This window comes from Talpa europaea (genome assembly GCF_964194135.1).
Source record: "Talpa europaea genome assembly, chromosome: 5".
NCBI lineage: Eukaryota > Metazoa > Chordata > Mammalia > Eulipotyphla > Talpidae > Talpa > Talpa europaea.
Genome location: NC_140071.1, coordinates 70,925,853 through 70,947,559, shown reverse-complemented (window position 1 = coordinate 70,947,559; position 21,707 = coordinate 70,925,853). Strand labels below are relative to the sequence as shown.

Below are 21,707 nucleotides of genomic sequence, written 5' to 3'. Positions count from 1 at the left end.
CCTTCCAAATATGAGAAAAATATATGCTAATTTTTCATAAATACCTTTAGTTTATGAGCAGTGTAACCATTAACTGAAGAAAAAAAAAGATTTTTATAAAAAGAAAGATTCTTTACTCTAAAAAATTCAATAATGAATGAATGATCTTATAGTGAAATAATATTTTCACTCTATTCAGATATTTTGGCACCATCCAGTGGGGTAGATTTTTCTAAATATTTGACACTTGGAAATTACAAAGTTTATCCATACAAAATTTCCTATCTTTAAAATTGTAGGAAGACATGAATAAATCTAATTTTATTTGAAAAATGACAAGTTTTAGGCCCAGTCTTATTTCATTCCCTAAATTTCTTTTTTCCCACCCTAAGTGCTGTCCACAAGAAGGACATCTTATGAAAGAGTAAGAAAAGAAAATAATACATTCCTCAGCATGGGTTTTTAAAATACTTTCTCCAGGATCATAAAATGACAGAAATTTATGACAGAACGTTTTTCAGTTATTAGTAAGGTAAGCTATAATGACAAAAATAATGACAAAATAAAAAAAAAAAACAAACAAAAAAAAAACATTATCTGTGCAAGCTTTAGGGACATATAATAGTATGCTTCAGTTTCTTGTCTTTATAAGTGGAAATTGTTTTTAGCATGTACCATACAACTAGAACCTGTAACCATGTTCTTGTAAACAGTTCAAACACATTAATGAAAAGTAAAATATTATGAATATCATGAGGACACATCTTATAGCACTACCTAGTATTAACCAAGCAATAGTCCAAAGGAATTACTGCCTTGTGTAGAAGTTCAAAGGATGCAGGATGACTGTGTTTTCAAAGCAAAAACCATTGGTTACTATTTGCTTCAAGTGTGTCTTACTCATCCCTGAAAATGTATGTTTTTAAATGTTATGTTGTATTTACTTGCAATTTCAAATTTAACTCATCGGTATTAGTTAACCATTGCATACCATAGACAACACTATTTTTTCATAAAGCAGTCACATGCATTGAAGTTAGGATAACCAACTGATATATATGTATTTTTTGCACCTCAATACAGAATCACTATAGTGCATATCATGCTTCCACACTTTCCTTGCTGAAGGACAAAATGCATAAAATGCTGGAATTTGGCTTCCAGGTCAGATGAAACCACTTTAGTATTCTGGCAGGATCGGATCACTTTCCTGAATTCCAAATTCCAGAGCAGGGTTTTCTTGCCCTTCTTTGGGGGCTGCAGCTTCCTCCACAGTCTTTAACTTCTCCTCCACAAGGCTTCCCTCTACTTCCGGGTCAGCCCCCTTTAAGCCATCCTCTTGGGCCTCAGGCACCATCTCGGTGGCCTCAGCACCAATTACATCTTCATAGTTAACTTCCTCAGCGGTTTTCGTCTTCACGACCTCAACCTCTGCCACCTCATCTGCCACTTGATCCCCATCTCCTTGAATTTTCTCTCTTGGAATAGCTTCAACGTCTTCCTTGCTATCTTGGGTTGGCAATAGCTCTTGGCTGGCCTTCTGGCTCTCCTGGATGTTGCTATGACTGCTGCTGGCACTTCCCAATCGGGAGGATGCCACCACGGCCTTCACTGCTGCCTAATTTGGGACAGAAAAAGCAGCAGGGGTGAGTTACCCCCACATAAAATCCAACTCAGAGCTCAGCTTCAACTTTGAATTTAGGGAGTTTTTTTTTTTTTTTTTTTAATATATATATATTTTAGTTTTGAATCTTTCAAAGAACTTTTTGAAACTTTGTTTTTTTTGTTCCAAAACTGTGGAACAAAAATTTGTTTGGAGAATGAACAGCAAACTCTCTTTTCATATGGACAATTGAAAGCCTGAGTAAATATGTTCACCCATGGATTACCAGTTTTAACGAAATTTAGACTATGGTTCCCAAAGATTTTGTGTCATGGAACATCAGTTAATATTATGACAATAAAATAACACCAAGGTTAAATTTGTTTAATCCTGGGTATTTCAAATTAATATGACCATGGAAGCCTTTAGAGTTATTTATCTGCAGATTGGGTAAACAGAACACTACTTTTGACCTCTAGCCATTCTCTGTGATTGCCTATTTTTAGGTAGCCCTAAATACTATTATGAAAGAGAAAAGCACCTAATCTATATTCCATGCACATCCTGTAAAGATATATTTTAATGAAAAATTTCTTTATCACTTGAATTATTTTAATCTTTACCAAGAATGATAATTATCTCTATTACTAAATAAAGATTTAAAAAAAAAATTGTGCAATTTTCACATATTCAAAAAGAAGACAACTTTCTGAATAAGTTTCCAGAACAATGGTGTTCAAGCACTTCAGCTTTAATTAAATGAGAAACAGCAATAGTGAATAAATTCAATACACATTTCCTTTTATTAACAATAAATTCTTATGAGAAGATAAAAAAATTATTAGTGGCCTTATACCTGTATTAAAGCAGGATCTTCCCTTGTACCACAGAAAATGAACAATAGTATTAGATGAAGAATGGAGGAATTATCTTTGCTATTTCAAGATAAAAGAGAAATCTTAAACAACAAAAAAGATATGCCATCTTACCTTAAGCTTGCGTCGGGCATTGAATTCCTGGAGCTTCTTCTGAGCAGTATCCATATGTACAAAATTGGCTGCTTTTCCTGTGACCCATGGGTGCTGGAGAGCTTGGAAGGTAGTCAGGCGCTTTTTGGGATCCAAAACAATTAATTTTCTGACCTGAAATGATAAAGAACCATAAACTCCTGAGGAAGATTTTTATGGTGAGCTGAATTTGTTCCTCAGCTTGAGACGTTCTAGATTTTATTCTACTTTCTTGGAAGTACCACTAAATATACATTAAAAAAAATACTTGCTAGCCCTCTGAGATCACTGTGTCTAAGAATGGCTCAAGGTGTCTGCAGATGAGGAACTCAGGGAGGCCATGTCATGACAGTCTGAACCAGCAGACAGTCTTCCCACAGAGGACAAAGAAACAGATCCTGGCTTGCCTGTGGCCTGGATGTTATTTGAAGCAGAACCATTATGTGTATAATTCTAGCACTCTGTAATCACTTAGAATTTAGAACTTAAAATACATCTTAATGGAGATAGAATCATTTATGCATACAACATTCTTTCCCTGGGGATTAAATGGCAAACTTATCTTAGTCCTCACGATCGCCCATGATTCTGTCATGGAGCTGACGTTTCCCTCTAATCTGTGGATGGTACTGTAGGAATAAGTCAAGTTCTGAAACAAAACCATGTTTTGGACCAAAGCAAGGGTGTCGGTGGCTTAGGGGAATGGTTTGTTTAAAGGAAAAATTCTACCAAATGGCAGCCTGTTCTGGGAGGTTTAACTCTACTTGTGAGGATGAGCAGATAATAACTTGAAAGAAAGATCAATAACCAAAATAAAATCTGGCCTGGGCTCAGAAGGTGTGACCTGAAATCAAGTAGTGACTATCAGGAGTGAGAACACGTGTTCAACTCATAGTTAGAGCTAGAACTATTTTGGCAACTCTAGGGAAAGACCCACTTATGAATTGTGTATCGCTGGACACTCCTGGGCCTTTCCATCACCTCATTTCACCTTCATTCCTTTGAAAACACATGCTTATATGCATATACACTTATATTCATGTATTTTTTAAAACTCATTTAATCCTTTCCATAACCTTATAAGCCTGAAATTACTAGTTTCGATTAATAAGTGAGGGATAAAGGGAAGCTCAGTAGGCTTTAGTAACTTGTTTAACATTAGAAATTTGTAATGTGGTGAGCCACCCTGGTGGTATAAAGTCTCAGTGCTCTCATGCTATTAAGACTGCAGCCGGAGTTTGATCCCTGGCCAGGGAGCTACCTACATGGCCCAGCAGACCACGCCTATCTCACCTGCTGCTCCCCCTAGCAGTATAGTTCAGTAGATCTGCAAATTTTGTTCCCCACTCTGACTTTGTTGAATCCTCTCAACCCCCTGCACCACTGGCCTACACCCCAGTTCGTCTATGCAAAAATAAATAAAAATAAATCTTTACAAAAAAAGAAATTTGTAATTTGTAGGGGCTATATTTGAACTCAGGTCTGTTTTACCACAGGCCTCATCTTAGGCCACCACATCCTTGTGCCTTCAAGGTGGTCAACCTCTCTGGACTTTACTTGGCTCATGTGTAAAATGAGGGGATTTGGATGATTGAAACCATAAGGTCTTTTTTTTAACTCTAGTAATCTGAGAACTGAATGCCTGCTAGCAATGCCAGGCCCCACAAGTCAAATGAAGAATCGATAACTGCTCTCCTTTCACCTCCATTTGCAAAGGAATGTGTGCTTGTGGTAGACACAGAATTTATAGAAGATTCAGGCTTAAAATCTGAGAAAAGATGAAGGGAGGTAAAGATAATTAAATAAGAGAATACATGATAGTAAAATAAAATATATTAATCACACTATGACCTGTCAAATACGTACACAAACATTTTAATTTACAATATCCTTGACAATTAGATATTCCCCTCCCATTATTTCAATCATCCTTTTCCTCTTCCTCATTATTACCATACTCCTTCTTAAATAAAAAAAATATATATTTAAGCCAAAGTGTATCTAAAATTTATGTCTTCTTTAAGTTTGGAGACATGGATGCACTGAATTGTTAGAAAACTTTCTGAAGGGCATAGAGATTGGATGGCTTTGATAGAATTCAAATTCAAAGCCTTGCCATTAGCCTATGGCAGAGTAAACTCATTGGCATGTGGCCTCTGCTGTTGACAGAACAGAGGTGGGTTCTGCTAATAAGGATACATGGGGGGATCAATTATTTGTCCAGTTCTGAAGTTCTATAAATATATTGACTGACAGATCTAGCTTAATGAAGAAAAATCATAGCTAAAATTCTTATCCATTTTATTTTGATTAAGGATAAAAATAAATGAGAGGAGGGCAAAATAGTAGAAATATTGTTTAGTTGGTAGTAGTTAAATGAGATGCATTTATTTTATTACTTTAATTCTTCCGAAAACCTAACTATAGATACTACTCTCATTCCAGATAAGAAAACTAAAACATAAAAGGGGGGTGGGAAACATAGAGAAAGTAGTTAAAAATCCAAGATCACACTTCTAAATTATGAAAAATGAGGCATTTGAATACAGGTGTTTGAGACTTTAAAGTGATGACTCTCATGAATGAGGAAGTCCAGGAGGCAAAAGAACAATGTGATAGAAGGAATGGAATCAATACTGGGGGGAGACCCAGCCAAAGGGGGTCATGCCACTTTATCAGATAATGTCAAATGGCAGCTAGGTTTTAACGATAAGAGTTACCCATGCAAAGAGGGGTGTGTGTGTGTGTGTGTGTGTGTGTGTGTGTGTGATATTGGAGAGGAAGGAGGGGGCCAGAACACCACAAAGTATAAGAGCAAGCAAGAGCCCAAATCCATACCCTGACAGGTATGTGGAATGAAGCAATATCAAAGAAGAGTGATGGGCAGAGTAGCAGGAGAGAGTGACACACTCTGACCAGGCAGTGTTGTGTATATATTGTTACAGCTTTTGGATTTTATCCTAAGAGTCCTAAAGCAGGAGAGTGATATGCCGTGTTTTCTTTATTTAAAAGACCATTTCCTTGGGTCCTGCATGAGAATGTAGTTGAGAAAGGAATTACAAGAGCAGGAATACCAGACAAGAGGTTATGGCTGTGATCTAGTTGGGGCTGTGGTGGTGAGGAGGGTGGTCCCTGACTTGAGGGAGAAGTTGGGAAGACACGCTGACATCACACAGAGTGCCTCTCTTCCTGGTCATACTGGAGAAATCATGGCCTGAGAGGATCTGATTCATGAAAACATGGATGGTAAAGGAGGGAATGTTTAGAGGCAAAAGAGGATTGAAAAAGGGGTCTGGACTACTGGATGATTGGATCCTAGCAATGTCTGTCAGGAAGCTGTGTGACCCTTTCACTACTCCAGATGTTGACACACTTATCTTTAAAATAAGGAGAAAACCAGATGACTCCATAGATCTTATAACCATCTGTGATCCAAAAAATCAGTTTTCAGTTATTTCTGCATGGATTTACTCTAAAGGATTGATGATAAATGTGTCACTCTCCTGTTAGAGTCTCTTTTATTTTAGAACAGGAGGGTCATCTCCCTAGAGGGTATTTGTCTTCTGAATGCAACCAACTTCTATGTTAGCTTAAATGTCAAACCATGTAAAATAAACAAAAAAGAAGAACAAACAAAATGTACTATTAGTATAGTATAATCATATAAAATATCAAGGATGGGGCCTGTGTTACTAAGATATTTTAGTAAGTCTAAATGAAATTCTAGGAAACAGCATTCAGTTTTGGTAAAAGAAAGCCATGACAAAACAGGATTCTTCTGTGAAAATGATGTTTGGCTTCACCCAGCACAGCTGACTTCATAACTAAGACTCTACCTTGACTAGGAGGTAAAACTCATTAATACTGAAATAATTTATATTTTGTGATAATTGAGCTAATGATAAATCAGATTCATCTGTTTTCATTACCTAGAAGGAAAATGCATTAGTGTGGATTGTTTTTTAAAAAATACAATAAAAAAGAAATAAGTTATTACAAGGGGCAATTTAAAATTAACATTTCTGGCGCAGCAGACCTCTCCTGTCTCACCCTCTGCTCCCCTCAGCAGTGTATTTCAGTCATTCTGCCTGTTCTGTTCCCTACTCTGTCTCTGGTGAATCCTCTCACCCTTCTGGGCATCTGGCCTGTACCCCGGTTCTTGTATAAATAAATGAACACATCTTTTAAAAAAAAATAAAAAAATAACATTTATTACTAATTAATTAAAAATCAGTGTGATGGATTTTATTTCATTTTGTGTCATTTGTTTTGGTCACACTTACCAAGTCCTTGGCATTTAGAGATACTTCATCCCACCAGGGGGAGATAAAGTAATATTCACAATTCAGAATTCTCCTGAACATAAACTGATCACCTCTTTCATCATAGAATGGTTCAAATCCACAAAGTCTAGAGGTAAAAATAGAGGATAAAATGCCATTAGAAGCTTAATTATATGTGCAGTTCATCAATTTTTTGTAGAAATTCAGAGTTGTCCTTTTTCACAGATTCCTGTCATGAATGAACACAAGTATGTAATTGTCCTGTTACAATACACTTTTGATTGTGCAAATACATAATCAGATCTTCAGGAAGTAAGAATAGAGGCAAAACCAACTTAGGATTTCTAGAAAATGTTATAATAATATAATTATGAAACATAACAAAGATAATAGACAATATAGTGATAACACTAACAAATTTCCATGAATTTTATTTCACTGGGAATTGAGAAGACAAACAGATTTAGTGAGATCCATTTTTATTGTAAAGTGAGAGTTAGGATTTTGAGAATAAATATTGAAAGGTGCAAAGAAAAAAGTCCTCACTTTTTTTTTTACTGAATTCTTCCATAAAATTGAGTATAGTTTTACATTTCCATCCATCCTAGTTTAGATTTCAGAGTGTACAATGATGACAGCTAAACATATCATCAGGGAATTTGACTTTTAAAACTTAACTAAGTGAACAGATGCAGACAACAGAGATGAGCAGCCAACAGTTACTTCAAACTTGCATGTGACCTTCACTGTTACACATCCTAATAGTTCACTATGATCATCTTCACTTTCCTCTATAGGCTCAGCACAAAAATAAAGGGGTAATGTGGGCAAAAGAACACAATTGATAAGAGGAACAATGTGTTTTGGAACCACTGAACCTCCTCTGTTTCTACATAAGCAGAGGTTATAGGAATAAAATCACTCGTGATGGAAAGAAAGCAAAAAGGCCCCAACAGAGGGTATGTTACCTGTAACACATTTGACAAAGATGGGGGAGAATAATGAGTAAGTTAAAAAAAAAATTCCCAAGTTCTTCCTTCAAATAGCCCAGGTTACACAGAGCATGAAATGTTCAAGTACATCCTAATAGGAAGAATCAGTCATTTTGCTCAGGGGATTTTCTATTGAGAGATGCTTTGTCTTTCTGGACTATTCTGGAGACAGACAGAAAAAGTCAAGGCTCAGCACTGAAATCCAAGGCCTTGCTTTCATCTCCCCTCTGCAGAGCCTGCACAGGGAGTCCTGGCCCAGCCCCAGGAGGTAAGTGAGCCTGCGTCCAGATGGAGACAAGGAGGCAAGCTGGCTTCATCCAGCTCCTCCTGTGCACCCCACACACTGGAAAAATATAGCCTGTTGTTAGCCAACTTTTCAGACTTAGTTTAAGGAGCTGTGTTTCCCATGTGGAAATCTGGAGAGAAAAATGACAGTTCAGAAGGTACAGTGCTTGGATTGCTTTTTATCTCAGTCTTGTCTGTGACTTTGTCCTTTGGTGAGGGAAGTAAAATGTTCTATCTTGTCAGCTTGAAATGCCAAAAATAGAAGAAATATGACACCCAGCAGCAAACGTGCATAGGCAAGTGTACAAAGTGCAAAAACCCTTCAGAAGTGGTGATATTCGAATGCCACAATGACAGTTTAGAAGGATATTAGGGGCAGAGAGGGCTGGGCTGTGGATGAACAATACAGGGCAGCTCCAAGCCACTGGCAGCTCTCCAGCATTGAAAACTGAAGGAGAGAGCTTGAGTCTTTGGCATTATCTGATTCTGATTCTGTCCTAAGCATTCTGGTGATTGCTTCTGTCTATGGGGACAATGGGTTAAGTGTAAAAGGGACCAGAATTTCTGGAAAAAACAAGAATGGTCTTCATTTTTACTCTGTCACTTTATAAGAACAAGGTTACAGCACAAAATAGCCTAGAAGAAGTTTTAGTAATATTAAGAGATAAAATGGAACAATCCTTTGGAAAAAATATTCCAATGAACTGGTGGGTGTCATCCATGATTAATGAACTGCAGATCAAATGGCATCACCAGGTTTAGGGATTATAAGTTAGACTAGAATTAAATAACATTAGCTGTAAGCAGCACTGTGATTTCATTTGGGGGACCACTATTGCTTATTTTCAAACAATAACTATCAATTAATGAGCTTAAGTAAACTAGGGGAATCAATATTGACAGGTTTTTATTTTATTTTTAAGATTTATTTATACAAGAACAGGGGTACAGGCCAGATGCGCGGGAAGGTGAGAGAATTCACCTGAGACAGAGCCGGGAACAGAACAGGCAGACTGACTGAAATACACTGCTGAGGGGAGCAGCGGGCATGACAGGAGAGGTCTGCCGCGCCATGTGGGACCCTCACCAGCCGGCTGGGATAGAACCGGCGCTGTGGAGACTGCGGACAGCTTCACAGTGCTGTGCTCAACTGCCTGCGCCACCAGGGGAAGCCTGATATTGACAGGTTTTTAAAAACTATTTTCAGAACTACACTGAGATATTTCTCAAATGACCACACTTCCCCCTCATTTTCCTATGTCAGTGACTTTATCATGGACTATTACTCATTCCATATTTCAGTTTTGCAGGCAATGTGACTTAATTTCCTACCTTGATCTGAGTTCTTGTACCTCATTTAATACTTCAGTCCATTCATTGCATCACAATGTGCAATTGTTACTGGGCCAGTACATTTCCATGTTAAGGGAAAATCTGTGTTATTATTTGTGAAGTTCAGCTTTTCACTTAACATTACTGTAGGGTAAAGAAAATGTCAGGCTTTTCTGCCCTTCCGCCATCAGGATAGATGATGGATCCTTGTCCTGAATGCATGCCTGATGGCGGGCACCTGGAATAGGGTGTGGGCATAGGTAGATGGGATTCAGCTGAGCTAAGACTGTGCTTTTTAAGGGCGGCGTCACGGGGACGCCAGCAGCAGCAGCAGCAGTAGAAGCCGAAGCAGAAGCCGAAAGAGAAGCCGAGAAGCAGCAGAACGAACGCTAGAGAGCCCAGATAGTGAAGACTTGCTGGGGGCTGGGAGGCTGGCAGCCAGCACCCCTGCCTGCCATATGCCTGGTGAACCCCAAATAAAAAACCTGCAAAACTACTGAGGACTCTGACTCCTCCTTTACCCCGGTCTGCATGGGATCAGAAAACCTGCTCTGTGTCCAGTCCTGCCTTTACAATTACTCAACATATGCCTCCCACATAATTCAGGAGACAACATTCTTTCTTCAGTATAGGCTGAAGGAATTCTATGATGTCACCTAAGAGATGTATTTTAATGATTTAAGCACTTAGCGTGGCAAGCAAACATTACCTAACAATTTGCACTTTCATAAGAAAAACATGTTTTCCTATCACTTTCAATTATTCATAAGCTTTAATACTTCTGGAAATGCAGGAAATTGAATGTTGGTACCGTTACATCATAGCAGATGGCTAATTTATGTGTTCCTTGCTAAACCTTTTGTCTTACTGACCAATAAAGCACATAAACTTAGTTTGCAAACTTATTGGGGGTTCTACCCCAGGCACCCCATTTACATCTTATGTTACCTAACACTGTACTTTCTGAGGTCACTATTAAATTTGAGAAAACAACCAAGAAACTCCTGCTACACACTAAATTGTTTGCTTCCTCCAAATCCATATGTTGTAGTCCTAATTCCCCAGTCTGATGGCACTGAGAGAAAAGGTCTCTGAAAGGTAATTTCACTTAGATGAAGTACCTGGCTGTGGCCACATGATGGGACTGTGCCCTTTTAAGAAGAGACACCAGAAACCCTGTGTCCTCTCAGCCATATGAAAACACAGTGAGAAGAAGGCTGCTTGCACATAGGAAGAGAATTCCTATCAGAATCCAACCTACAGGTACTCTGATCTGCTACAGGTGCCTCCAAAACTATGAGAAGTAAATTTCTGTTGTTTAAGCTATCTGTAGGGACAGGAATGGACCAGTGCAGGTTTTCTGATCCCATGCAGACCGGGTAAAGGAGGAGTCAGAGCCCTCGGGGTTTTGCAGGTCTTTTATTGGGGTTCACTAGGCATATGGCAGGCAGGGGTGCTGGGGGGCCGGTAGGCTGGCAGGCCTCCCAGCCCCCAGCAGGTCTTCACTCTGGGCTCTACGGCCTTCTCTCAGCTTCTGCTTCTCTTGCGGCTTCTCCTAGGCTTCTACTGGCATCCCCGTGACGCCATCCTTAAAAAGCACAGTTTTAGTTAGCCCAGGTGAATCCCATCTACCTATGCCCACACCCTATTCCAGGTGTCCGCCATCAGGCATGCATTCAGGACCGCCAGGATCCATCATCTATCCTGATGGCGGGAGGGCAGAAAACCTGACATTTTTCCTTACCCTACACCATCCATTCTATGGTATTTTCTTACTGCAATCTCAGCTGACTATTATTTTCTTTTTTAAACTGCAAAATTGGGCCTCCCCGGTGGCGCAGCGGTTGAGCACTGGGTTGCGAGGCTGCCCGGGACCTCTGCAAGCGCTGGTTCAATCCAGGGCTGCACCCCGCCCACCGGAGGAGGGTCCCACATGGCGTGCAGACCTCCCCTGCCGCCTGCTGCTCCCCTCAGCAGTGTACTTCGGTCCTTCTGCCTGCTCTGCTCCCCGCTCTGGCTCTGGTGAATTCTCTCACCCTCCCGTCTGACTGTACCAAGTGCTTGTATAAATAAATAAATAAAATCTTAAAAAAAAATAAACTGCAAAATTATTTTACAGATTTGTATATTCAAATTATTACTAACTCTGCAATATCTGCTAAATGACAACAAAATCAATTTGTTTTGAATTAAACTCTCAAACTTATTAATATCTTGCTTGTGTAGTTGTTCCACAATAATCTTTCTTTGCTCTTCCACCATTCTTGCTAATGTTTGTTCTCTGAAATTCCATCATCTCTTTGGGAAATTTCCTGAAACTCTCTGTTTATTTGTAGACAGCAGTTTAGGAATGGAGGTAGGGATACCAGAGAGTGAGATATTTGGCTTATTTAATTTCTTACCAGAAAAAAAATTTTCTTTGTGTTTATGGTATTAAACTCAAGGTTGAGAATCTATCAGAGAAAGGAAACAAAACTGAGGGTCAAAATATTTCTAACAAGTTCTGATAAGAAAAGTACCAGATTGGGATTGTTTAATAGATTTAAAAGACATTTGGTCTTTAAAAAGGACCAATGAACTAATTATTTCAATGAGATGCAAGAAGTAAAATAAAAACAGGTTTAATAAGTAGAACTGATTTTCACACTTCTTGGTATCATTAAATAATGAGTTGTTCTCCAAATCTACTATACATTGTGCAGCAAAATAAGATACAGCAAAGCTCTGGACAGAAATTCTGCTGCCAAGAAAACTTCAAAATCAAAAGCAATTTTTGTTTTCAGAAAATTCATTCATAGGGCCTCCCTGGTGGCACAAGGGGTTAAGCACCTGTAGGGTAAGGAAAAATGTCAGGCTTTTCTGCCCTCCCGCCATCAGGTTAGATGATGGATCCTTGAGGTCCTGAATGCATGCCTGATGGCGGGCACCTGGAATAGGGTATGGGCATAGGTAGATGAAATTCACCTGGGCTGAGACTGTGCTTTTTAAGAGCGGCGTCACGGGGATGCCAGCAGAAGCCTAGAGAGAAGCTGCAGAAGCCAAGAAGCCGAGAACGAGCAGAAGCCGAGAGAGAAGCAGAGAAGGCCGGAGAGCCCAGACAGAGTGAAGACTTGCCTCCCGGCTCCCCAGCACCCCTGCCTGCTGTGTACCTGGTAATCCCAATAAAAGACCTGCAAAAAACCACTGAGGACTCTGACTCCTCCTTTACCGGGTCTGCTGGATCCGAAAACCTGCACTGTGTCATTCCTGCCTCTACAGCACCGCACTATGAAGCAATCCACAGCCTCTGCAGCAGGAGTTCGATCCCCGGCCGGCCAGGGAGAAAGCCACATGGCAATGTAGACCACTCCTGTCTCACCTGCTGCTCCCCTCAGCAGTGTGTTTTAGTCAATCTGCCTGTTCTACTCCTCACTCTGTCTCTGGTGGATCCTCTCACCCCCCCCCCCACCTCCCCTGCATCTCTGGTCTGTGCCCCAGCTCTTGTATGCATAAGTGAATAAATCTTTAAAGAAGAAAATGAAAAGAAAATTCATTCATTAACTACAGTAATGTATGTATGTCATGGAAAATCACAAAACAGTCAGAAAGTAATCTTTCTTTTTATGAAGACTATGATTTCCTAGAAAATCTGACAGCAAAGGCAAACAGTTTGCATAAAGATAGCTTTTCTTCACTTACAAGATGTAGGTGATTATTCCTACAGACCACATGTCCACCTCCGGGCCGTAGGCGCAGCCTCTAAGAATTTCCGGTGCTGCCAAAAGAGTGAAAAATGTGTTAAATTTGAGTTCAAATCCAACAGTCTTATTTTAATAGCAAGCAATGGAGGAGAAATAAGTTCATCAACAGAAGCTTTAGAACAGTTCTAGAACAAATCTTCTTTCCCCAAACCAAAGTATGAAGTTACAAATTCTTATGTCTTATTTTAGTGAGAGATATTCTAGTCTCTGTGTTTGGGTGCATAAAAATTAAGCTATTTAACATTCTGCATGGAATATGATGACACTGTCCAAATCAGATAGGTGTATCTCTGCTAATAATCCCTTAACCTACTTTAAAGGAAGCTTTGCACAAAGAAATGAAAATCTAGCATAGTAAGCAAAAAGGGGCACAGTTATGTTACCTTGAAGTCTAGATCTGCTTGAAGCACAGGGTGCCCATGTGTGTGGGTTTGAAAGTGTGCAAGGGTAGGGTCAGAACAGATGAGGGAAGCATTGGGGACTCTCCAGTGCTGGAAAGTTGGAGCAGGAGCTAGGAAGGACCTTGGCATGAATCCTGGTATGGAGAACTACATGTAGGCCTGCAGAGAGCACTGTCCTCAATCAGTTTGGGATGCTGAACTGAGAAAGGGGACCTTCTCTAGGTGTACAGTGAGGTGCCTCTGTTAGGCCTGCCTACCACTGTGAAGATGGGCACTCTTCTCAGCCATTAAATAGTCTCTGTTATCTCAAAGCTGTGGAAATGGAGAGTTAACTGGGACCTATTTCCTGCACTAAGGATTGAGGTGTTGTTTTTCTGCTGAACTGACAGAGGAGGAAAAGGAAAAGAGAGGGTTCCCCTACCTGCAGAATCAGGGCTCAGATCAGTAGTCCAGAGTGGCCTTTTTTTATTTTGAGCAAAAGTGCTGGAGGTGGCAGTAGGGACCCCAAGAAGGAGGTGACTGATGATGCTGAGGGTCCCTTGGGGGAGACCTTGAAGACAGGTGTGGCACACTGTTTTTCCAGTAAGTTTTTGAATCCTTTCCATCTACACCCACCACCCACGCAGGCTGGAACCTTCAGGTTCATTATGCACTGTGGGCTCTGGAAGTGATCTGTCCTCATGTGACTCTGGATTTATCTCTAGGAGGGAACACAGTGGATTTTCTACTAATGTTTTCCCATACTATATACTGTCTCGCCATCTTCTTCCAATCTGGATAGTCTCTTTTCAGGAGAAATAATGTTACATAAATTATAGGAGCTGAAAAGCCTACACAAATGAAATGAGAATGCACAATCTCACACTCTAAGCAGCAATTCTTTGAAGGAATTGTATCTGGGGCCAAGAAGTTTCTCATCTATAGGCAAATTATTCCTAGAAAAATTTCCTTTCAGATTTAATTAACATAATTATGAAAAATGTATACTCAGTGCAAACAGCTGCACTCTCTCTGGTTTGCCATCATTTTTTAGGGCAATCTGTATCCCCTAGAAGGTTTCTTTGGGTTCTAACATCCCCAGCACTGAACTCCCACTCGTAAATGTTTCACTGACCATAGGGCAGAGGAATCAAAGGTTGGGTTGCCAATTTCTAAGAGGCTGCCGTCATCTGTACCTATCTTTGTATCCAAGAGCTGTTGCTGTCAGGGAACTAATTTGTGCATATTTAGCATGCATTAGCCCTCCTCACACCCTACTTCACATCAGGGATATGATACCAAGTCTCACGTGGACATTTATACATAAACATAGAAATATATTGGAGTCTTTTACATTTTCTGGATCTTGTTTTTTAACTCTAATATCTAAGTCAATTGAATTAACTTCCAAGATTACTCTGAATTTTAACTTGTTGGCCACTATGATATTAGAAAGGGGCAGCTAGCTAAGGATAATCTGAGCAAGAAAAGATGAAAAGAAATCCACCTATAGACCCTGCTGCATGTCCTGTTCCTCCTTCAAGATGCTCACTGTGTATGTTGCCCTGTGGGCAGTGAGCCCACTGACTCTAGTGAAGTCAACCCTCCCATCCCAACTGTACAAAGATTCATTCCATCAAAGTTCAGGTGTGTTCTCCTGCCATTCCTCATAGCTTCCAGAACCCAGACCCCAAATGAAGTTAATATCTTGGAACAAATTCTTTCTGGATTCACATTATAGGGCTTCTGAGTTTCTTACATAACATGACAATATCTAGAACCTTGAAATACCTCCTTCAGAGCACTGGATACAACCCTATTCTCCAGTTGTAGTTTATTTACTTCTAATGCTGCAGTGTGAGTAAACTAGCATGAAAGGCTGAATTTTCCACAGTGAGGTTAACTGAGACAAATGGGACATACAATGTTTTCATCTTCCACAATACATTTATCTTTTTAAAAGATTTTATACTATTTAACAATCATAATGCCAATTTGTGTGAAGCAAAGTCTAAACACGGAGATGTAATTAGGTAACTTTTGCAGTAATCTTCCACTATTTTCAATTACTAGTTAATAAATATAACCTTTGATTTTATTGAGAGTCATCAAACATTTTCTAGTAATAACAATAAGTCTTTTCTAAAAGCTCTGAATAAATTTCAGGATCTGGCACTCCAGCACATCACCTCTTCTAGGTATTATATGTCCTTGCAGGTGATTCTACTCATTGTGATCTCCTGAGTGAGAAATAGCTGACAACTTCAACTTTACTTCAGAAAAGATATCAACTATTCCATGTGTCATTGATGCAAGCTCTTCCACCTGTCATTCATAACTTTTCACACTTTAATGTCCAACAAGTAAACAAATGAAAGAGGTGGGGGTAAATCATTTTAAGGTATAATATATTTTATGGAAATATATTCAAGATCAATTAGAATCAACTACTGTTTCTTAATTTTCCTGGCTGTCTTCTATGTGGGTCAAAGTTTTCTGCTACTTCCCAATACTGTCATTCATGTTATGGCTCATTAAACATTAATGATACAGAGCTCCCTGGAGACTTCATATTCTAATCTCCAGTACAGAATAATTTTGGTCAATGGTCTTAGAATGGCAAAGATATCAAATGTATTCTTCAAGAAAAGCAATTTCAACCTGATACAAAAATTGCATAAAACTATCAAACTTTAATTATGATATTTATTCACCAATGAATAACCTAGACCTCAGAGTGCTGACTTTTTTTTTTTTTAAATAAGATCCTGGTACCATTAAAATAGTTGGAATAGTCTGTTAAATAAAAGAAACAAGTTTTGGGAGCAGTGAGTGAAGAGAAGGGAACCCTATATAAGGTGGGTGGGAAAGTAAATTGTCACACCATTATAGAAAACAGTATGGAGTATCCTCAAATAAGAAAAACAGAAATTCCATATGATCCAGTTATCCCACTTCTGTATTCAATGAATACAAAATACCATAATTCAAAGATATACATGCAGTCCCATGTTCATTCAAAACATTATCTATAATAATTAAGATCTGGAAACAATTTAAGTACCCAATGATGGATGATTTAATAAAGATGACATGATACACACACACACAATGGACTACTACTAAGCTATAGAAAAGATGAAATCAAGCCACGCATCTGCAACATGAATGGATCTATAAGGCACTATGCTTGGTGAAATAAATCAGATGGAGAAAGAAAAACACTGTTTGATTTCACTTATATGTGATAAAAAACAAGCAAATTAACTGAATAAAACAATAATAAACTTTTAGACAATGAGATCAAATTGGGGGTTATCCATTTTCTATCACTTTGAGAACAGAGAGTTCTCTATCACTTTGGTAACCAGGAGAGAAACGGGGATGGAGGTGGTAAATCAGCTAAAGAAGTCAATTGTATGGTCAAGGAATAGAGTTGGATTTTTCCTGATGAACTTAATGTGTTAATACAAATGTTGATTTATAATGATCACACCTGAAACTTATTTAGTGTTACAATGCAATGCTACCTCAATAAATTTTTTCTTATAGAATAAAACATTAAATATGTTTTAGAAAAGTATCTGGAGATTGAGCTTTCATTTATATGAATGAATTCCATTTATCAAATGATTTCACTGTAGTCAATTCTGGAAATTGTCCTAAACTGAAAACATTGGGTATGGCCCATGACACATTTTGATAACACAGTGGTGCTGGGTTTCCTCTCTTTTCCTGTAGCCCAAGTTATTTTTTTTAAAGATTCATTTATGTATGCATACAGGAACAAGCACAATGGCCAGAGGTGCAGGGTGGTGAGAAGGTTCACCAGAGACAGAATGGGGGACAGAATAAGCAGAGTGACTGAAATACTCTGCTGAAGGGAGCAGCGGGCGAGACAGGAGAGGTCTGCTGCGCCATGTGGGGAGCTCCCCTCTGCTGGGGATCAAACTCCTGCCACAGAGGCTCTGGATAGCTTCACAGTGCTGTGCTTAACCCCTTGCACCACCAGGAAGGCCCCAACCCAAGTTACTGATTGCACCTTCATTGCATACAAACCTTAGGTTAGCTTCCCCCAAACTAAGTTAAAACTAGAGTGGCATTCTTTATGAGAAGCTTTTTCTCAAACTGCTTTTAACAGCCTTTAAGGGAAAAAACAGAAGACTAATGTGAATGAAATCAACAAGTTCATTCATTATTCATTCAATAAATCAGGAGCTATTTATTTGGCCCCTGCTGTGTCATCACAGAGCTGACAGTCTGGGGGTGGGGAGGTGGGAGGTAGATATTGGTCAAAAACCAGGTGAAGAAAGGCAGAGTTGGAGGTAACTGGAGTGAGATAAGGGGAGATGACCAGAAAAAGTCAAGTTTGGACCTAGATGTGAAGATTTTAGAGAGATAACTAGACAAAAGGAGAGGGAAGTGCCTGAGGAAAGAGGGAGAAATATTCCAGATAGAGAAAGCACAGGTGAGAGAGCCTGTAGCAGGAGGAGACAAGGGACACTCAAGAAACAGTAAAGTCTGTGAGGCTAGAGGGCAGCTGGTGTGTAAATGCAGGAGGCAGGTCTGGCCAGACTGCAGGGCCAGCAAATCAGGGGTTTTGTTTTTAAATTTTCTCTTATGCTTTCACTTCAGCAATTCATAGAATATGGGAAAATTTTCATCTTAAAGTCTGGATCTGCCTTTATAAGAACGACTACCCTCCTCCTCCAACTGAGGGACAAAATCAGATTTTTCACTGCAAAGTCTCATCTTGAATTCAGAATTTTCTCGAGACCACACAATTCCTGGCATCTTTACATAACATCTCGAGATTCCCTGTGGACTTTGCCTCACTAGAGTGACTGTTGTGGAAGCGTGAGGAAGAAGTGTTGGATTTCTCTTTCAGAAGCAGAAAAGCAGTATTGAGAAATCCAATGCTCCTCCCTCTTCCTAAGGTAGCTAGGAACTCAGAGGACAGCCTGCACTCAGGGAGTGCTATAGCGGGGCAGACTCCAAACTCAGGCTTTTCTTAGTATCTGCACCATGTCATTCTTTTTCAAGTCCTTTTGGCAAGAATACAGCACGACTTTGTCAAGTGCAATTTGTGCTTTGAGGACAGAAGAAAGGCAGTGTCCCAGTCCAGGGTGCTAAGTGTGTGACAAAGTTGTTGGTCAGTCAGGGATACAGGTGAGCTGACTCCAGAAGAGCCTGCTTTTGGCTGGGAGTAGCCTTGTCAGTTTTAGTGAATCTATGAAAATAATATCAATTCTGTGCGTGTCATGCTGTGAAAAGGTGAGAAGGAATGAAGAGACTTTTAAGATCTCTATCACTTTGGTTATTTATGACTTGTTAACTTAGATCAAAAAAATAGTTTGCAGGATATTTTGAAATATAAGTGATGTACTTTATGTCCTAATTCTTTCTTCCCACTTCCCAGGTTCTTGATCTTTTACACTACAAATATCAGTCAATCCCATTCCCACTTAATAGTTTTCATTTAAGCTGTTTAATTTAAAAAAAAAATGTTTTCCGTTTATTTTCCTCACCTTACTTTTTATTTTTTTTAATAATACTCTGAAAAGAAAAGAAAATAATTGAGAATACCTAGTGCTTTTAGAAAAGGAAAAAATAAATACAACTTGTTTGTATTACCCCATAAAAGTTTTATTTCTAGGAAATTCACTTCTCTATGATTCCACTGAGCTCTCCCATCTTGGAATAATCACTATTTGTTTGAAATCTTAACCAGACTAAGACTCCTGGTCACTTTAAAGTGTGATGTGATGGGTGTGACCCATAAAAACTGCCTTTTCTTTTCCATGGGATGAAGTAGAATACAATAAATATTCCCAACCCATTCTATTGTTATCCTATAAAAATCTACAGAAATATAAAGCAATAGGCTTAGAAATCAAACTCTATCTTAAGTGTTAAGAATGGCAAATTCTGTGTTTTTCCCTAGAGGGTTTAGAAATCTACTGATAACTATCAATGATAATTCTTTTGAAACTTTATTTTTATTTTATGCATACATTTTCTGCAACAACATTCTAAAATGGATGATTTCATGGGTGTTCAGGACCCAAACAGTACATTTTAAGCAAACTTCTGCCCACTTGCCATTAATCACCTCTCCCTTTGACCTCATTTCCTTCTATCATTCCTCCTCACAGATGTAGTATCAGCGCTGAATCCTCATAGCACTTAGAACTCTCTGGCTTGCTGGTTCTATTCTTGAAGTAGACTCTTACAGACATAAAGCAATGGCACAGGAAATGATTTATGATATGGAGACCCAGAAGTTAAGGATTACTAGATATTAAAGACTGTCTAACCCTGACAATAGGAGACTTGAGGGGATCATGTTGGCGACGACGTTGTCCCTCTCTACTACCTGATAACTATCAATTATCATTGATAATTGATAATTAATTAACCTTCCCCTCATCATTCATTCTAATCACCAATCGCTTTCTGGACCCAGGCATGTTCCTGTTTCAGGGCGGTACACTCTGTCTCCTCTACATGGAACATTCTTTCCCTAGATATCTACATTGTTAATTTTCTTCCTGACTTCTTTCAAGACTTTGATCCTATGTTTTTTGTGTGAAAACTACTACACCCTGCTCAAACTGTACCCTAGGACCCCAGCACTTCCTATCTCTGTATTTCCAGTTCTATATTCTTCCATAGAGGAATACAATTTAAACACTTACTTTGTTTATTGTTTGCTTTCTCCCACTAAAATGAACCATCCTTAAAGGAGAGGGGTTGTTCTTCTCACTGCCATATCTAGCACCTAGAGCTCTGCCTAGTTTGTAGTTTGGACCCAATAAATTTATTAAATTTTAAAAAAAAACTGAAATCTATGCAATTAAAATTCCACAGAAGATGCTTTGTGTAAGCTAGTATAGAACAATACTAATATCCTAAGAGACTCATTATCCTCCAGATTTAAAACTTTCATGTAAGTCTGCAGAACTCCTATTCTCTGTAGGGTCAAGAACAAACTGAGCTATGACCTTTCCTCACCACTACCTGCCCTCAGTGCCACTTTTCCTTACTTGGCACTTGTTCATGCAAGTGTGTCTTGGACACTCACCTGGTGGCTCAGGGAAAAAGGACCCTTTCCACCTACTTAGTGGAAACTTTTCTTCTCACCTTCCCTACTATCCTTTTGTGGCCAAGAAGCACCATAGGAACCCTAGTGCGTACATTCCAGCCTGTCAACCAGAAAGGTCCAGGCAGTGAACTTGACCTATAACTGTGTATTTAATTCATCTAATGTTTTAAAGTTTATTGTAGAAAGAGAGTCACCAATATGGGCATTTGATTCTCAGGTGAAATGCACCTTTGCTTGATTAGCTTATCAACATGATTTATACTCTTATTATTTCACCTTAGCTATTTGGTTCTTTAGAAAAATGAAAAATAATTAAGGTTGTAAATAAATTAGGTAATTAGTATTAGACAGAAATAGTCTTTAATTTTACCCAATCTCATATCAGTTTCTTTTTTGTTCTAATATCTTGTAATTCATTTCTGTGATTGGCATGGATATGTGAGAACAGCCACAGACCTAAAGCCTTAAATATTTTACACTAATTAAGACATTTTGTTGTTAATATCATAGTTACATTTTAGAGCATTCGTCAGGGGCCACGACCTAATGTTTGCTTGTTTTTTTTTTTTCCCTTTTGGGGGCCGATTTCTCTTTCCAATAACAAGACGTTGAGAAACTCTTCCATGTTGAACTCCTCATGGACTCTCTCAGAGATCATGTCACTGAGTTCTTTCACTGCAAATTTTAATCTACTTTCCTAAAAATTTGTTTTGCCTGGGCACAGTTCCCAGAAAATAATAGGCATTTGCTTATTACATAGCATCTGTGATTTTTGTTTGTGATTCACATTTAGGATAACCCTAAGCTATTAATAGTCTGGGGCAAAGGTTCTATGAAGGAAACCAAATGGTTGTCTTTTCCTTTCATTATTTCCTGACAAAATGACAGATAGTATTTCATTAATATCTGCTTCCTCAAAAGATGTAATTGAAAGCCTTCCATTAAAAGCAGAAACTTGACCTAGCATTCAGAAGGAGAGTCAACCTAGAATACAATCATCC

General features: G+C 38.9%; 1 protein-coding gene across 1 annotated transcript in view; it reads right to left on the bottom strand.

Annotated features, from left to right (window-relative positions):
• Window positions 1–1,159: 1,159 nt before the first annotated feature.
• The window catches only part of CAMK4 (calcium/calmodulin dependent protein kinase IV), a gene marked incomplete at its 3' end in the record, with an annotated part of 295,191 nt that continues 274,643 nt past the window's right edge, over window positions 1,160–21,707 (bottom strand). The window contains exons 8-11 of the mRNA XM_084233227.1: window positions 13,160–13,235; window positions 6,873–6,999; window positions 2,572–2,724; window positions 1,160–1,597 (exon numbers count right to left, since the gene is read on the bottom strand). Of these exons, the coding sequence (XP_084089353.1) occupies window positions 1,160–1,597; window positions 2,572–2,724; window positions 6,873–6,999; window positions 13,160–13,235 (794 nt within the window). The remainder of the gene's footprint in view (window positions 1,598–2,571; window positions 2,725–6,872; window positions 7,000–13,159; window positions 13,236–21,707) is intronic.